This window comes from Drosophila arizonae, chromosome 2 (genome assembly GCF_054131065.1).
Source record: "Drosophila arizonae isolate 15081-1271.41 chromosome 2, UAZ_ARI_1.0, whole genome shotgun sequence".
NCBI lineage: Eukaryota > Metazoa > Arthropoda > Insecta > Diptera > Drosophilidae > Drosophila > Drosophila arizonae.
The window spans coordinates 34373026-34391019 of record NC_142922.1 but is presented as its reverse complement, the minus strand read 5'-3'; the positions used below and the strand labels follow the sequence as shown (position 1 = coordinate 34391019).

The 17994-nt window shown below is 37.3% G+C and overlaps 1 protein-coding gene and 1 long non-coding RNA gene across 7 annotated transcripts in view; one reads left to right on the top strand and one right to left on the bottom strand.

Moving 5' to 3' along the window:
• Snap25 (Synaptosomal-associated protein 25kDa) overlaps positions 1-17994 on the bottom strand; it is a 207751-nt gene that overhangs the window by 116550 nt on the left and 73207 nt on the right. For 2 of the 6 annotated variants that reach the window (XM_089461743.1, XM_089461742.1), the window contains exons 3-4: positions 12306-12354; positions 1100-1148 (exon numbers count right to left, since the gene is read on the bottom strand). In XM_089461743.1, the coding sequence (XP_089317869.1) occupies positions 1100-1148; positions 12306-12317 (61 nt within the window). In that variant the 5' untranslated portion in view covers positions 12318-12354. The remainder of the gene's footprint in view (positions 1-1099; positions 1149-12305; positions 12355-17994) is intronic. The other 4 variants (XM_089461738.1, XM_089461741.1, XM_089461737.1 and 1 more) reach the window with 2 other exon arrangements.
• Positions 8698-9309, top strand: LOC149270955 (uncharacterized). Its single transcript, XR_016268475.1, has 3 exons — positions 8698-8799; positions 8860-8924; positions 8998-9309. It is a non-coding gene; the product is annotated as an uncharacterized LOC149270955 (long non-coding RNA).

Sequence of the window (17994 nt, the reverse complement as noted above, 5' to 3'; positions counted from 1 at the left end):
ATGATAAACTTGATATGCGCGCTGTAATTACGGACATTTAAAAAAAAAATTTGAAGTCTCTAGCTCTTATATCTTCTGAAATCGACGCGTTCATACATACGGACGGACGGACGGACGGACGGACGGACGGACGGACAGACAGACGGACAGGGCCAAATCGACTCAGCTCGTCGCCCTGATCAAGAATATATATACTTTGTGGGGTCTGCCACGCCTCCTTCTGCCTGTTACATACTTTTAACAAAACCATTATACCCTGATTTCCCATTTTCAATGGGTTCAGGGTATAAAAAGTATACGCATGGGTAATGGAGAGCCGAAGGAAACTTCGTCACCTCATTACTTTCTGCATTACAAAACTCAATAATTTCATGCACCCGGGAGAAAAAGCGGTCATTCGGGTATGCTCAATGTTTCCCATGTTCTCTCTCTCTCTCTTTTTATCGATGCTCTCTGCTCTCCCAAATATGTATACATATGTATGTATAAATGTGAGCACAAGCAGCAGCTCACAAAAATTGAAAAAGCAAAGATTTTACATGAGCATGGCGAACGATTTGAAGGTATACTCTTTGCACAGAAGGGAAGAAAGGGAGTCTAACGCGAAGAAATTTAAATTTTCTCTGCTGCTGCTAGTGCTCATACGCATACATATTCATATTTATTCAATAGTCGACCATCTCGGCCGAGCGCATGAAGAGAAATGATTTTTGTTCCCATATTTTTGTAACTAAAAATTGGTCTGGGAACTAACGCTCAAAGAAAATTGTGCAAAACGCTTTACACTAAATGTCCGGTCTATGTGTTCTGTGGTTAGGGTAAGGGCCCTGTGCAAATTATAAATGAAATGAGACCTAGCTCCCAAATCAAACGAATTGAACATTTTTGCAACAGGTTTCCTACTTGTTTTCTACTTGTGTTATAGTTACCGGCGTCACTAAAGGCTTCTCCCAAATAATAATTGGTCGTTAGTTTGAATTATGCTGTTATCATCAACATATTGAGTTAGTATGATTCAATTTTGTACAACTTTAAATAAAACGTATTTTCTACTTTTATCAGTTGTTAAAATTTGTCTATATCCTTTTCAATATCTTACCTCCTTGCTCGTCCAACATAACAATGCTTCGCATCCCAACTTCCGCACTCTGAATAGAAATACATGTTGATTTTTAAATTAGTACTATAATGGGAGATACCATCAAAATTGTTCTATATCAATTTTATTTCTATAACATTGTATAATTGCTTAGAACTTTTGAAATAATCGAATCCTTATCTATATCACACAAGTAGAATATGATACATTGATTAGTCAAGTCCAATAACTTTTAAAATCGGGCAAGCAATGTGCTAGATTACTAACCATACAAAACATAGACTAGAAATCTGGAGTAACGCATTTTGCACAGTAAAATTTGAGCATAAGTTCCCAGGCCACTTCGTGAAATTTCACTCTATGTGGATGACTTTTAAACGAGAGAGTATTGAGAGAGAGAGAGGGAGAACGGAAAATATTGAGCATAGTGAAACTTCATATGTATAACAGACGAAACTAAATATTAGGGGCCTGAGCATATACGAATATGGTTAGTGGTTAGATGTAAGTAATGTATGTAATATATCTATTATATAGCAATAAAGAATAAAGGTCTAGCTTCATTTTTAGAAACGATAAAAATATAATGATCAGAAGTTTTTTAGAAATTAAATACGGAGATTTTGGAACTTAATATTATTGGAATATTATCCCCCTCCAACCAAATAAAAACAAACCACTTTTTTCAACAATTTTTGTTTTAGAAATTTTTTGTTATAAATGTTATTATCGCAATCTGCAAGTTTGCACACAACAGCATGTTTGCCAAATAAAAATATACGCATAAATACATATCTATAAATATGTATGTATCTACATATATACAAGAAATAGTTGCAATTCTTTGAAGAGACTTGATTACAGTGAATATGCACATATGTACATAGAAAAGAACTAGTGTGTCCTGTTCTCTTAAATGAAAAATGTACATCACAACAATCTATTTATTAAAAACAAGTAAGAAGACTCTAGTCAAAACTGCGCGACTAGGAGATACCCTGAACCCTTTAATCTGATATTCTAATCACACAATCTTAATGAAACTTTTAGAGCGTAATCATATGGTGCAAATGTATGTACATCCAAAAGCACAAGTCCCTAGTACTTGAAATACACCTTTTACAAAGGTGAGGGTGAGGGGGTGGATATAGAGGTGGGGGGTAAATTACAACAAAAATAGAAATTATATAAAATACATATAAATCTACATTTAAAATTTGGACGCTCTAGCTCTAAATGTGTAGGAGATATAACTAAATAACTAGCTTTCGATAAGGTTTTTAATCGATAATAAAATATCGGGAGTAGTTATCGATATATAGAGAAAAACTCGATATGCGCGTGATATACACGAACCTAGGAAAAAAATTTCAAGTCTCTAGCTCTCATATCTTCTGAGATCGACGCGTTCATACATACGGTCGGACGGACAGACAGACGGACAGGGCCAAATCGACTTAGCTCGTCGCCCTGATCAAGAATATATATACTTTGTGGGGTCTGCCACGCCTCCTTCTGCCTGTTACATACTTTTAACAAAACCATTATACCCTGATTTCCCATTTTCAGTGGGTTCAGGGTATCAAAAGTAAGAAAGCTCTAGTCGAGACTGCCAGAATACGAGATCCCCTGAACCTTTCAAGCAAATGTTATTTCAATTATAACAAAAACCGCAATTATATACAAAGCATATAAGTTGGAGACTCTAGCTTTAAAGATGTAGGAGACATAATTTTATAACTGGTTTTCGATAAGGTTTTTATCGATAAAAATTATGGGATGAGTTATCGATTTTTGGAGATAAACAGGATATGCGCGCTATATATACGGACATTTAAAACAAAATGTCCTATATAAATAAAAAAACAAAAAGGAGGAACGTTGCAGTCGGGCGTTATCGACTGCGGAATACTCATTCACATCCCATCAGCAATTTAGTAGCTAATTTTCGCTCTAATACTGTAGAAAATTCAGTTTTTCCCGATTTGGCGCGCCCCTACTGGGCGTAGACTCCTCATTTTTGGTAAGTTTTTAGAACGAGCTACCCTAACTGCAAAATTTGAATGCTTACGCTCCAAAAATGTGAAGAGGCATACAAATTATTTTTGGGTCAACGATGGAGGAGCTTACTAGTAACTCAACTATCTAAATTTTAAGCTTTTAGCTATTATACTTTAGGAGATATCAACTTTTGCGGTTTGCCACGCCCCCTATGGACGGATATACATCCGTCGAAATTTTTTGGTATTCGGTGGTCAGCCCGAGTATATATACCAAATTTGAGGTCTCTAGCATTATTAGTAGCCAAAATATAGCAGAATTAAAAAATCACTATATCTTCAGGTCCGATTTGCAACGCCCCTAATGGGCGTAGACAAATAATTTGTTCAATAATCTTTATAGAATCATAACATTATCCTACGTGCGTTCCAGCTTTAAAACTCTAGGAGATACAGTTTTATCCGATTTGTTACGCCCCCAATGGGCGTAGATGCATCTGTCATAGTTTGTAATCTTGGGTGGTCGATGCGGACCTACACTCCAAACTTCAGATTTCTAGGTCTTCAACTAATATGATTTCTGGCATATCGGAAAATGCATTTTCCGATTTGCCATGTCCCTAGTGGGCGGATCGAAAAAATTTTAACACTTTATAAATCGGAGCCACGAGCAAGACGGACATTGCACAAAACCAATATACTCTAATTCACCTGGGTCCGTGTATATCACACGCATATCGAGTTTTTCTGCCCAAATCGATAATTACTTCCGATATTTTATAATCAATTAAACCACTTATCGAAAACTAGTTAGTTAATAATATCTCCTACACCTTTAGAGCTACAGTCTCCAAACTTTAAATATAGACTTATGTGTATTTTACATAATTTCGGTTTTTATGGTAATTTAACCCTCACCCTTATATCCACCCCCTCACCGACATATTTGTAGAAAGCGTATTTCAAATACTAGAGGCTTGTGCACTCATTTCAATGTTAATATCATGATCTACAAGTTTTATGGAGATTGCATGGAGTTCATCAACAAGAAAAGTTATTAAGTTAAAAGTTATTGCAGTCGATGCGTGTTTATGCGTGCGTCTAATTATGTTTAGACCTAGAGACTTAAGATCTACTGTGTATATACCGTTGATGGATACAAAGATTTTGTAATTTACATATTTTGAATACCACGCCTCCTTCGCCTATAATTTGTAAAAAACTTTTTTGTGATTTTCTCATAATATCTCCCTAAGTGTAGCCCAAGCGCAGTCGCTGCTTACTGCACAATTAGCAGAGCGCGTGCTTATACGTACGTGTGGATGCATGTGTATGCATGTGTGCATAGAAGTGCAGAATGAGTAGAATATCTCCTAGTCGAGCAGTCTCGACTGGAGCCTTCTTGATTGTTGATATTCATTTTATCAGGACTGGAGAGCAGATTTTCTTTTAGTATATTTAAATGTATACAAACATGTATATAAATATCTGCATTCAGTATAGATAGAAGCTTCGATACATTAGAAAGATAAAGAAATGATTTGGACATCTCGATAGAAGTCACTTTATTTTCTGAGCAGATATATGGGGATTCTTCTTTTTCACTTCCAGAATTTTCTCTTTGTGTCTGTCCATATTTTTGATCGTCCGGCACGTGACAGTCGGCCGAATGACTTCCAAAACTTCCCTCGATAAATTACACTTTGTTTGTCGAGACATTTCTTTGAACTAATTGATTTCGACATTGATTTTTTTATACTCATTCACGAAAGTGAAATGAGTATATTGGTTTTGTGCAATATCCGTCCATTCCGACCGTCTGTCCGCATGAACGCAATTTATGTCGGCGCTATTGAAGCAAGTGGCAAATATATAGAGATTTTTCAAATCCGGCTATATTTTGGGCATTATTGATGCTAGAGACCTGAAATTTGGTATATATACGCGGGTTGACAACCCAAGTCCAAACAGCTATGGTGGATATATGTCCGCCTACGGGGGGCGTGGCAAACCTTTAAGAGCTAGAAGCTCAAAATTTTGACCCAAAAATGATTGTTACGCCTCTTAAGGGGCGTGGCATATCGAAAAATACCTAATAATTTTTACATATTTTAGCGAAAAATACCCAATAATTATAACATCTTATTGGCGTAAGCATTAAAATTTGGCACTTATCTTGTTCTTGTGGTTATAAAATATGAAATTAAACTTTTAAAATTGTTCCACTAAGAAAAAGAAAAGTATTGAGTGTTATTCATTCATTCATAGGCACACAAATGCCTAAGCAGGGCAGTATTTAATTTGGGAACGTGGCATTTCGTGGCAGCGTTCACAGCGCACGGATTTTGTCATGCCTTATTTTCACTGCTTGAGCCTAAAGAGACTGAGCCGAGCAAATACGAAGTTGAGCAGTCCCTTATGCACATTTTTTCGGCGTTGAAAAAGTTTGTTCTATATGTCTCGTCTATGTATTTTTTGGTCAATGATAAAAGGCAACAGCTATCGATGACTTTCCAATTTTAATGGAATCATGCCCTGTTTCTTGTGGCGCACTAGACTTCAAAATTGTGCTATATGCTTTGGTTGACAGCGTTTGGGATGTGAATGAGTATTCTGCAATGGGTTTCGGCTGACTGCAACGTTCTTACATGTTCTATATAAAACAAGTAAGAAACCTCTAGTCGAGAGTGCTCGACAAGATACTACCCTGAACCCAACCAATAAAAATGCCCATTTAGTATGGCTAAAATTTTAATTTCGATGTATTTAAAAATATAAATGAAATTAAAAACTCATTTAATAAGACATAAAAATATTTTGAAACAATTAAAAAAATTAACATCAGTTGCATCGCTAGGGATTCGAACCCGCGACTTCTCGATCGAGCGTCACGCAGCTACTCATCACGCCACCTCACTTTCACTGAAATATATTCACTGCTGCAGCGCCATTTAGCAAAACTAAACCAAACTAACTACTGATGTGATTCTAAGAATCTGCTAGAATAGTCAAACTATTAAAAACGAGCATTTAGTATGGCTAAAATTTTCATTTCGGTGTATTTAAAAATATAAATAAAATAGAAAACTCATTTATCAAAATATACAAATATTTTAAAACAAGTCAGAACGTTGCAGTCGGGCGTTACCGACTGCGGAATACTCATTCACATCCCATCAGCAATTTAGTAGTTAAGTTTCGCTTTAATGCTGTAGAAAATACAGTTTATTCCGATTTGGCACGCCCCTACTGGGCGTAGACACCTCATTTTTGGTCAATAATAATAGTGATACCCTAACTGCAAAGTTGAATGCTTACCCTCAAAAAATGTGAAGATTACAGGGTATTTTTCTATATGCCACGCCCCTAAAGAGGCGTAAAAATTACTTTTGAATCATTGATAGAGGAGGTTACTGGTAACTTATCTCTCTAAATTTGAAGCTTCTAGCTATTATACTTTAGGAGATATTAACTTTCGCGGTTTGCCACGCCCCTTGTGGGCGGACACATATCCGACAAAACTGTTTGGTTTTGGGTGATCAGCCCGAGTATATATACAAAATTTGAGGTTTCTGGCATCAATAGTGTCCAAAATATAACAGAATTTTAAAAATCACTATATCTTCAGGTCCGATTTGCCACGCGCCTAATGAGCGTAGATATATCCGCCATAGCTCTTGACCTTGGGTGGTCGACGCGAACCAAATTTCAGTTTTCTAACTTCAACTAACATGATTTCTGGCATATCGGAAAATGCATTTTCCCATTTGCCACGCCCCTAGTAGGCGGATCGGGAAAATTTTAACACTTTATAAATCGGAGATATACACGAGTATGTGTTCCAAATTTCAAGTCTCTAGCTTCAATAGCGCCGAAATAGATTGCGTTCATACGGACAGACGGACAGGCGGACAAACGGACGGACGGACAGACGGACAGACAGACGGACAGGGCCAAATCAACTCAGCTCGTCACCCTGATCAAGAATATATGTATATACTTTGTGGGGTCTGCCGCGCCTCCTGTTATATACATCTCAACAAAACCAATTTACCCTGATTTCCCATTAAAAATGGGCTCAGGGTATAATGAAAACATATAAAACATAAATAATTTTGGGTGGGGTTTTGGGGTTTGAAATTTTTTATACCCTGAACTAGGGATGCAAAACAATCGATGGAACTATCGATACTATCGATGTTTTTCTAAAACGGCGATACCTCGATATTATTTTCGTCTATCCATAGTCTGACATTCAAAAAAGTGAACGTTAAGTTGGCGAACGCCAATTCCGAAGAACGCAAAATGAGCCAATATTAAATGAGTAATATTAAAAGAACCAGTTCAGTGGCTCAGTTCAGTGAACTCACTCACTCATGAGCTACCCAAGTCTAATTCAAAGCTCGAACGCGTAAGTAAATTGTACAAATTTTAATTTTAGTTATTTCATTTTGGATTTTTCCCTCAGAAGTACTTCGTATTAATTAATAATATTAATATTATATTTGTTGAAGATTTTCGGTTTAAGTTTTTTAAATACTTTTAAGTTTGAATATTGTTTTTATTTCTATTTTATTGTATATTACATTCTATTACATATTTACCTATTAATGCTGTGAAAATTATGAATGGATCTATTTTTAAGTTGCTTCAAATATTGGTTTTTGCTTTCGTTTTATATAAATATACAACAGTTATAAATAATAGCTGTAAATTAAGTCAGAAACATTTTTTAGTACCGTTTTATATATGCAGACTTTAAGAAAAAAAATGGAGTAAATTGTAATTATTTTAAATTTTCGATAGTACTATCGATAATATCGATGGTTTTCACTATCGGATGTGAAAAATCGATGGCCCCACTATCGATAGTTTTGCATCCCTACCCTGAACCCATTTTCAAAGGGAAATCAGGGTATAATGGTTTTGTTAAAAGTATGTAATAGGCAGAAGGAGGCGTGGTAGACCCCACAAAGTATATATATTCTTGATCAGGGCGACGAGCTAAGTCGATTTGGCCCTGTCCGTCTGTCTGTCCGTCCGACCGTATGTATGAAAGCGTCGATCTCAGAAGATATGAGAGCTAGAGACTTGAAATTTTTTTCCTAAGTCCGTGTATATCACGCGCATATCGAGTTTTTCTCTATATATCGATAACTACTCCCGATATTTTATTATCGATCAAACACCTTATCGAAAGCTAGTTATTTAACTATATCTCCTACACCGTTAGAGCTAGATTTTCCAAATTTTAAATGTATTGTATTTTATATATTTTCGGTTTTTGTTGTAATTTACCTCCCACCCCTATATCCACCCTCTCACCCATATATTTGTAAAAGGCGTATTTCAAATACTAGAGACTTGTGCTTTGGCAAATATATGGTATATACATACATATACAAGTAAGAATGTTGCAATCGGGCATCACTGATTACGGAATACTCATTGGCATCCCATCAGCAATTTAGCAGCTAAGTTTAGCTCTAATACTATGGAAAATGTGGTTTTCCCGATTTGCCACGCCCCTACTGTGCGTAGACACTAGTGCTGTAAAGCTATCGATTGAACTATCGATCTATCGAATTTTTATATTTTTTCATCCATATCGATTGTTTTTGTATACTATCGATAGAGATGATATCGTGCGTTGCACATCAATTACTTTGGCGCAACTTCGCAAGTCGGCGGCTCTTTTTGGTAAGAAATTTATTTATATATAAGAAGCTATTAAGTATAAAAATAAGTATTTATTTGTAGGTAAATTTTCGTTGGTGTTGGTGGCGGAGGAAGGATGGATAAATATCTTTTGAAAAATCCACAGGGTAAGTTCCATTTCCCAACTAGCAACGCAAGTAACCAATTTAAGTTTTCTATGTATGTATGTGCTTTGTTAAGATGGAGAAGACATCAGCATTGAGGCTATTGAGGACAAGCAACTAGTTAAAAGACCACGAGTCGGAAGGTCATCGGTGTGGGGATATTTTGACAAAGTTAACAATGGTATGCCAGCAAATACGCTATTACGAAATTTTTGTGCATTCCTGCTTCATCCACGGAGTCAGAGCGATTGTTTAGCAAAGCTGGACAGATTATAACGGAACGACGAGCTGCCTTAAAAGCTAAGCATGTGGACATGCTTCTTTTTCTTCACCACAACTCTTGGATCTTAGCAGAAAACTAAAAGCCATACATTTCATTTTAATTTTATTCAACTTGTTTTATTTTGTTGTACTCCATGAAGGATCTCATATGTAAACAAATGAATTGTTTATTAAAATTTGTATTTTTTTATACCCTGAACCCATTTTCAATGGGAAATCAGGGTATAATGGTTTTGTTGAAATGTATGTAACAGGCAGAAGGAGGCGTGGCAGACCCCACAAAGTATATATATTCTTGATCAGGGCGACGAGCTGAGTTGATTTGGCCCTGTCTGTCCGTCTGTCCGTCCGTCCGTCTGTCCGTATGTATGAACGCGTCGATTTCAGAAGATATAAGAGCAAGAGACTTCAAATTTTTTTTTAATGTCCGTAATTACAGCGCGCATATCAAGTTTATCATTAATAATCGATAACTCATCCCGATCTTTTTTTATCGATAAAAAACCTTATCGAAAACCAGTTATAAAATTATATCTTCTACACCTTTATTGCTAGAGTCTCCAAATTTTTAATGTATGCTTATATGCAATTTATACAATTTCGGTTTTTGTTAAAATTTACCCCCCACCCTTAAATTCACCCCCTCACCCTCACTTTTGTTAAAAGCGTATTTCAAATACTAGAGACTTGTGCTTTGGCAATTACATGCATGTTAATGTTATAATCATAATCTGAAATTATTGAAATAGCTATTACTCCAACGGTTCAGGGGATCTCGTAGTCGAGTAGTCTCGACTAAAGCTTTCTTACTTGTTTATTGTTAAATATGCATTTATTTAGTTATTTTTGAACTTGAAAATATTTTCGATAGTACTATCGATACTATTGAATATTTGTTGTAAAACCATCGAAACTATTGAATGTTGCAACCATCGATAGTTTTACAGATCTAGTAGACACCTCATTTTTGGTCGAGCTAACGGTACCCTAACTGCAATTTGAATGCTTACGCTCAAAAAATGTGAAAATTATTTCGATATGCCACGCCCCTAAAGAGGCGTACATATTATTTTTGGGTCATCGATAGAGGAGGTTACTAGTATAGTATATTATTATACTTTATATGGACAGACAGACGGACAGGGCCAAATCGACTCAGATCGTCGCCATGATCAAGAAATATATACTTTCATCAAACCATTATATCCGGATTTACCATTTTCAATGGGTTCAGGGTATAAGCTGTAGTCGAGACTTCTCGACTACGAGATCCCCTGAACCCCACGAGCAACTGATATTTTAATAATTCTTTGCGTCTTTCTGCTTACACAAGAAATACACTCAGACATACACACACACACACTCACAGGCATTTGTAGGCACGAACGCATAAACACGCATGGGCTGCAGTGTGGGCTTACTATGGGAATTTAATTGTTTGATAACTTTTTTTGTGGGTGTACTTTCTTGATGAAACTTTTAGATATAGGGGTGGGTGGTGAATTATATAAAAAATCGAAAATTTATAATTTACATACAAAATTTGGCGGGAAGAGTTATCGATTTTTGCAGATGAAGTCGATGTCCGCGCTATATATACCGACATTTTAAAAAATTCAAGTATCTGTAAATATCTTTTACAGTGCCGGACATCGCTTATGACACTGTATATGAATACATTTTCGCTGCTTATTTAATGAATAAATATTTGGGTAGTTATTATTTTTCCTAATCGCTTTTTATACCCTGAACCCATTGAAAATGGGAAATCAGGGTATAATGGTTTTGTTAAAAGTATGTAACAGGCAGAAGGAGGCGTGGCAGACCCCACAAAGTATATATATTCTTGATCAGGGCGACGAGCTGAGTTGATTTGGCCCTGTCCGTCTGTCTGTCCGTCCGTCCGTCCGTCCGTCCGTCCGTCCGTCCGTCCGTCCGTCCGTCCGTCCGTATGTATGAACGCGTCGATTTCAGAAGATATAACAGCTAGAGACTTCAAATTTTTTTTAAAATGTCCGTAATTACAGCGCGCATATCAAGTTTATCATTAAAAATCGATAACTCATCCCGATCTTTTTTTATCGATAAAAAACCTTATCGAAAACCGGTTATAAAATTATATCTTCTACACCTTTATTGCTAGAGTCTCCAAATTTTTAATATATGCTTATATGCAATTTATCCAATTTCGGTTTTTGTTAAAATTTACCCCCCACCCTTAAATTCACCCCCTCACCCACACTTTTGTAAAAAGCGTATTTCAAATACTAGAGACTTGGGCTTTGGAATATACACACATATTCACCATATGATTACGCTCTAAAAGTTTCATTAAGATCGTATGTCTACAAAAGAAATTATTTAACAAATAAATTCTCATAATATTGACCACACTGCAGCGCAGCCCAAGCGCAGTCGCTGCTTACTGCGCAGTTAGCAGAGCGCAGGCTTATGCGTGCGTGTGGATGCATGTGTATGTATGTGTGCATAAAAGAAGTGCAGAATGATTAGAATATCAGCTTGGAGGGTTCAGGGTATCTCCTAGTCGAGCAGTCTCGACTGGAGCTTTCTTACTTGTTTTTTTTTAAGTTTCCCGTGATTCTTACATAAACTATATACCATTTGGGCATAATTTTATAAATCGCTGTAAGAAAATTTATTTAATTAAAATTCGAGTGATTATTGAATGATTAAAATCTCAAAAGAGTCAAACACAAAAGTTCTGGATCGTATCGACTGTATATACACATACATATATAATTATAATTTTTTATTATTAATTCTACGACAAATTGATGTATTCCATGAATTTCATCTCTCTTATATTCAGCAAAAATGATATACATGTAAATAGGGTTTGTAATCAACATATTATTTTATTTAAACAAATGCCGAATCTGAGATATGCAAAAATAAATGATTTCTCCAGCTCTGTAATTCTTAGTTTTTGTAGTTTAAATATTGTATTAAGTGTATATGTATCAATTATATCGCTTTATGATCTGTATTGCTGTAATTTGTATAAAATCTATTCAAATCTTGAGTTTTATAATTTATACCCTATAAAAATGTGATATATTGTTGTGTTAGTAGTGGACTCACCTCCTTGATCATCAAGGGCTACAAGTGTACGTATTCCTGCCTCCTTGCTCTGGTGTGCAGCAAAATGTAAATAGTTTGTAGAAGTGTATAGATAAGTGTTAGTATTGTATAAGTATATATATTAATAATAGTTTCTATCTTGGAATTAGTATTTATAGTTCAGTTCAATAAGTATACTTAAATAATGTAATTGAAAAAAAAAAATGTATGGCGCAAAACGCGGAATAGCGAAAGTTTTCAGTTTTAAACAAGTGGAGCACATAATCAAAAAGACGGATACATCTACCCACGTGACCCGTCAACACGCATTTTATTTGTCTTAAACTTTTACAGCTATAAGGTTAACACGTAAGAACCTTGCAGTCGGGCATTACCAACTCAAGAATACTCATTCACATCTTTTCAGTAATTTAGTAGCTAATACAGTAAAAAATGCAGTTTTTTCCGCCTCTACATGGCGTAGACACCTGGGTAAGTTCTTAGAACGATCAAACGCTTAAATAATGTGGAAATTACAGGATATTTTTTGATATTCCACGCCCGCGGCATAGCTTGTCTTAGGTGGTTGGCCCGAATATATATACCAAATTTCAGGTCTCTAGTATCAATACTGCAAAAACAAGTAAGAAAGCTCTAGTCGATATTGCTCGACTACGAGATCCCCTGAACCCTTGAGCAATAGCTATTTCAATCATTTTTTGCGTCACGCACACAAACAAACACATAAACACACAAGCACCCATGCATACACACGCATGGGTTGCAGTGTGCGTGGGTGAATGACTTGTTTTGTGGACATACGATCTTCATGAACCTCAGATCGTAATTATAACAATAATATGTGTGTACTTGTCAAAGCACAAGTCTCTAGTATTTGAAATACGCCTTTTACAAAGGTGTTGGTGAGGGTGTTGATTTAGGGGGAGGGGGTGGTGTTTATTTTCAACAAAAACCGAAATTGTACAAAATGGATATAAATATACATTCAAAATTTGTAGACTGTAGCTCCAAAGATGTAGGAGATATAATTTTATAATTGATTTTCGATAAGGTTTTTTATCGATAAAAAAGATTGGGATGATTTATCGATTTTTAGTGATAAACCCGATATCCGCGCTGTAAATATGGACATTTAAAAAAATTTAAGTCCTTGCTCTTATATCTTCTTAAATCAACGCGTTCAAACATACGGACGGACGGACAGACAGATAGACGGACAGGACTAAATCGAGTCAGCTCGTCGCCCTGATCAAGAATATTTTTACTTTGTGGGGTCTGCCACGCCTCCTTCTATACATTTCAACAAAACCATTATACTCTTATTTCCCATTGAAAATGGGTTCAGGGCACTGAGTGTGGTTGGCCAAGAGTATACCAAACTTTATATATATATATATATATATATATATATATATATATATATATATATATATATATATATATATTTTTTTTTTTTTTTTTAAACTATGAAAACTATAATTTCATATATATATATATAAGTTAATAAAATTACGTTTATATGAATAAAATCTTTTTATCTTATTATTATATTTTTATTTCTAAATAAACATGTGTTTGTGTATTCATAAGTAATATCACTAACCACAGAACACGTAGACCGGACACGTAGTGTAAAGCGTTTTGCACACTTTTTTTTCGAGCGTTGCGTCCCACAAAATTTTGTATTTGCTTGGCTCCTCACTTTTTGGGTTCGGGCTACGAAAATATACGAAAGCACAATCATTTCACTTCATGCGCTCTACCGAGATGGTCGACTGTTGAACAAAAGATCCCTCTGCGCTGAATGTTTCCCTTGCTCTCTCTCTCTCACGATGCTTTCTGCTCTCTCAAATGTGTATATGTATGTATGCATGTGAGCAAAAGCAGCAGCTCACAAAAATTGAAATTTCTTCGCGGCAAGAACCATAGCTCGCAAATAACTATTAACACTTTTTCCTTGTCTGCAAAAAAGTGTCTTTCACTGACACAGTCAAAAAAACTCAGACAGAAACTGTTTTTGTCGCGTCTGGCTTAGCTCGCTCGCGCTCTGTTTTCGTTTCCTCAAGTCAAACACTGATCATTTGCTTGAGTTAAATTAAGCAAACGGTAAGTTGCGTTTGTATGGGTAATCACGCGCGATTGCTGCGTTCTTTTTGTATGTATGTATGCGTGTATTTACATGCACACGAAGGCAAAAGCAATTTCTCCTGAGTTTTTTAGTCAAAGTGTTTTTTTGCTGAGAGTCTTTGTGTGAGGGAAAATCGTGTTAGTTTTACGTGACACTCATGTGAGAGCGTCACACGAATGAGTCATTGCATTGCGTCTGAGCGAAACAGATGCTAAAGAAAACAGAGAGTGATGCTCAGAGAGAGACGTGTCTGCACAATTTTTTTTGGTTATGATGCGAAGAAGAGCATAAACGAAAAAACGATCAACTCTCATTTGCAAGCTCTGGCAAGAACCCATGCCTTCCGTTCTGTGTGAAGAGTATACTAAACTTTTTAAACCGTTTGCCAAGCTCCTAAAAAATATTTGCGTTTTCGTTATTATTTGTGGGAAGGGTATGAAAGCGTTGGTGCGCATAATGAAAATGTTTTCGTGTCGAGCAAGCACACACACAATGTGTCCCTTGCTACATGTACTATGAGCATTTGTATGCTTGTATGCGAAGTTCTGGCTGCCTGTAGCAATTTTAAAGCCCAGCATTTGCATTTGGTCGATCTTGACACTTAATACTTTTCTTTTTCTTAGTCGAGTAATTTTATAAAGTTACATTTTTTTCTTCTTAAATAGCCCTCAAATACATATATACATATACATATTCTAAGAATATTCGTTGCGATTGATTTGGCTTAGCATTGCTTTTGCATTTCCAGCCGCTACACTGGCTTTTCTTTGCTATATGGCATCATAACAATAATGTGATTTGGTCTTAATTACTGTTGCTGGAAACGACGTGGTGGTGCTGTAGGCAGAAGCGCCGGCGATCTTCATTTTAGGTATTTTGACAAACTTGCTCTTTGGCTTGGATGCGAGTTCAAATCCCGCGGAAAACTCGTTTTTGCCAATAACAAATTTTTATTATTTTAGCTTTTTTTATATTTATAATTTCATAAAAACGTTTCATTTCGTATTTGAATATCTATAAAGCTGATTTATATGTACAAGTACATAAATAGATGGCTGACACATATTAATGTCGCGATTCGGGCACTATAAATGCCTATTGCCACGTCCCCAGGCCGTAGACTCCTCATTTTTTGTCAGTTTTTAGAACGACCTACGATGCATCGAGCATCGATGTTTTATTACCAATTTTTACCGATGCTTTCCGATGTTTTCGCTGATTCCGATGTGAAACGATGCATCGATGTTTTGTAAAACATCATTATCTGCGAATGCAGTTAACCCCATTTGAACGCCATGAGAGCATCAGTAAAAAAGTAAAAATAAATAACAAGTAAGAAAGTTCTAGTCGAGACTGCTCAACTACGAGATCCCCTGAACCCTTGAGCAATAGTTATTTCAATCTTTTTTCGCGTCTTTCTACTAACACAAGACACACACACACACACACACACTCAACGAATGTACTTTCGAATGTTAAGTCATTCAATGGATTCGTATGTGGCCGATATGGTAACTTATGGCTCTATAGTTGCTACTTGGCCCCCAGCATGCAGCTCAGTGAATTCACGACGGTGCTCCACGAGCTTGCCGAGGATGCTAGGGGTCGGAAGGCCATTATAGCAGGAGATTTCAACTCATGAGCGTTAGAATAGGGTAGCCACACAACAAATGCCAAAGGCCGTATCCTACTGGAGATCTTCGCGACACTTGATGTTGCACTGCTCAACACTGGTCACGAGTTCACCTTCAGTCGGACTGGATACGGATCAGTTATTGGCATTACTTTTATCATTTCATCCCTCTTTCGGGGAGCAACATGGATCCATTGCGATAGCTTTACAGGCAGCGATCATACGGCACTTCTGTTCACAATAGGTGAGCCACCTGCCAGGGCGCCAACTTTGTGGAGGGAATCGTATCGGCTGGATACTTTTGATCCAGCAGCGTTTTCAGAGGTTATTCAGTCTCTGGGCACAATTGGTAATGCCAGAGCATGCCATATGGTAGTCCAAATTCAGAGTGCCTGCAATAGGAGCATGTTACGTCGCAAGCAGTTCACGCGACAATAAGAGCCTACGTATTGGTGGAATGCACAAATAGGTGACATTGGACGCAAATGCATCCAGACGAGAAGAAGCTATTAACGAGCTCGGCGTAGGTCTATGTTTTATATACAGCTAGAAAACAGTTAAAGAAGGCCATTCGGACAAGTAAAAGAGGATGCTTCTTAGAGTTGTGTGACTCAGCCGAATATGACGCTTCGGGCAGAGCATACAAGATAGTAGTTAAAAAATACAGGTGCAGCCTACTGATCGCTTGAAGTTTAAAGCGATTGTGAACACGCTCTTCCCAGAAAGATTAAGCTCCATTCATGCCCCTGAGTCTGCTGATCAGGGCTCAATGAGCACTGAAATTGTTTTAGTTACAGACGAAGAAATCTTAGTAGCTCTCAGAAGTCTTAGATCTAACACAGCTCTAGGTCCGGACGGGATCCCAAATCGTGCGTTAAAACTAGCCCTTGCCTTGCACCCTAGTACGTTTGCCGAATTATACAAGCTGAAAAGCCCAAAACTTGAAACTTGCTACCCAAGGCTGGCAAACCACCAGAGGAGCCATCTTCGTATAGTTTTCCAAGGCACCAGATGGAGGCACGGGACGAAGCAATACTGCATCATCGCGACCCTGGATGTAAAGAATGCCTTTAACACAGCTAGTTGGGATAAGATACTGGATGCGCTATCACAATATACTATCCTAAATATCTAAAAGAGATAATAAAGAGCTACTTCAGAGGAAGAACGCTGGTATACAACACGAGTTGTAGTACTCCAAGGCTCAGTGCTGGAGCCTCTCCTATGGAATATTATGTATGACGGCGTACTGCGCTTGGAAGTACCAGCAGGTGCGCACACCATTGGCTTTGCTTAAAGATACAGAGGATATGTGCAGCGAAAATATCAATCGCATACGAAGCTGGTTGACAGGAGCTGGGCTCGAGCTTGCGGCGGCGCACAAGACGGAAGTCGTCCTAGTAAGCAGTCGCAAAAAAGTGGAGACTACCAATATAAGGATAGGCAGCGTCAGCATCGCGTCAAAGATTAAGTATCTTGGCGTCATAATACACACAAGATTAACTTTCCGCGAGCACCTAGAATATGTGCATAAAAGGCAGCTGATTCTTGTAGAGCTCTCTCAAGAATTATGCTCAACACGCGGGCACCAAAACAGCAACGACGTCTTGTTCTAATGAGCATCATAAAGTCCGTCATCCTTTATGCTGCGCCAATATGGGCAAAAACGATTGCAACGCCGAGCTACAGCTGGCATTGGCATTTGCGCCATCTACAGACTGAGCGCAATCAGAGTCTGCTGCGCATTCAGAACAGTCTCTGACGACGTGGCACTCGGAGGACATAGTTACCGAAGCCGTGGAACGGAATGTACACGAGCCAATACGACGCAACGATATCAGAGCGAACAGCATTGCACGATGGCAAAGAGGGGGGAGCAGCTCAACTAAAGGGCGGTGGACACATACTCTCATCCCGGAGCTTGAGCC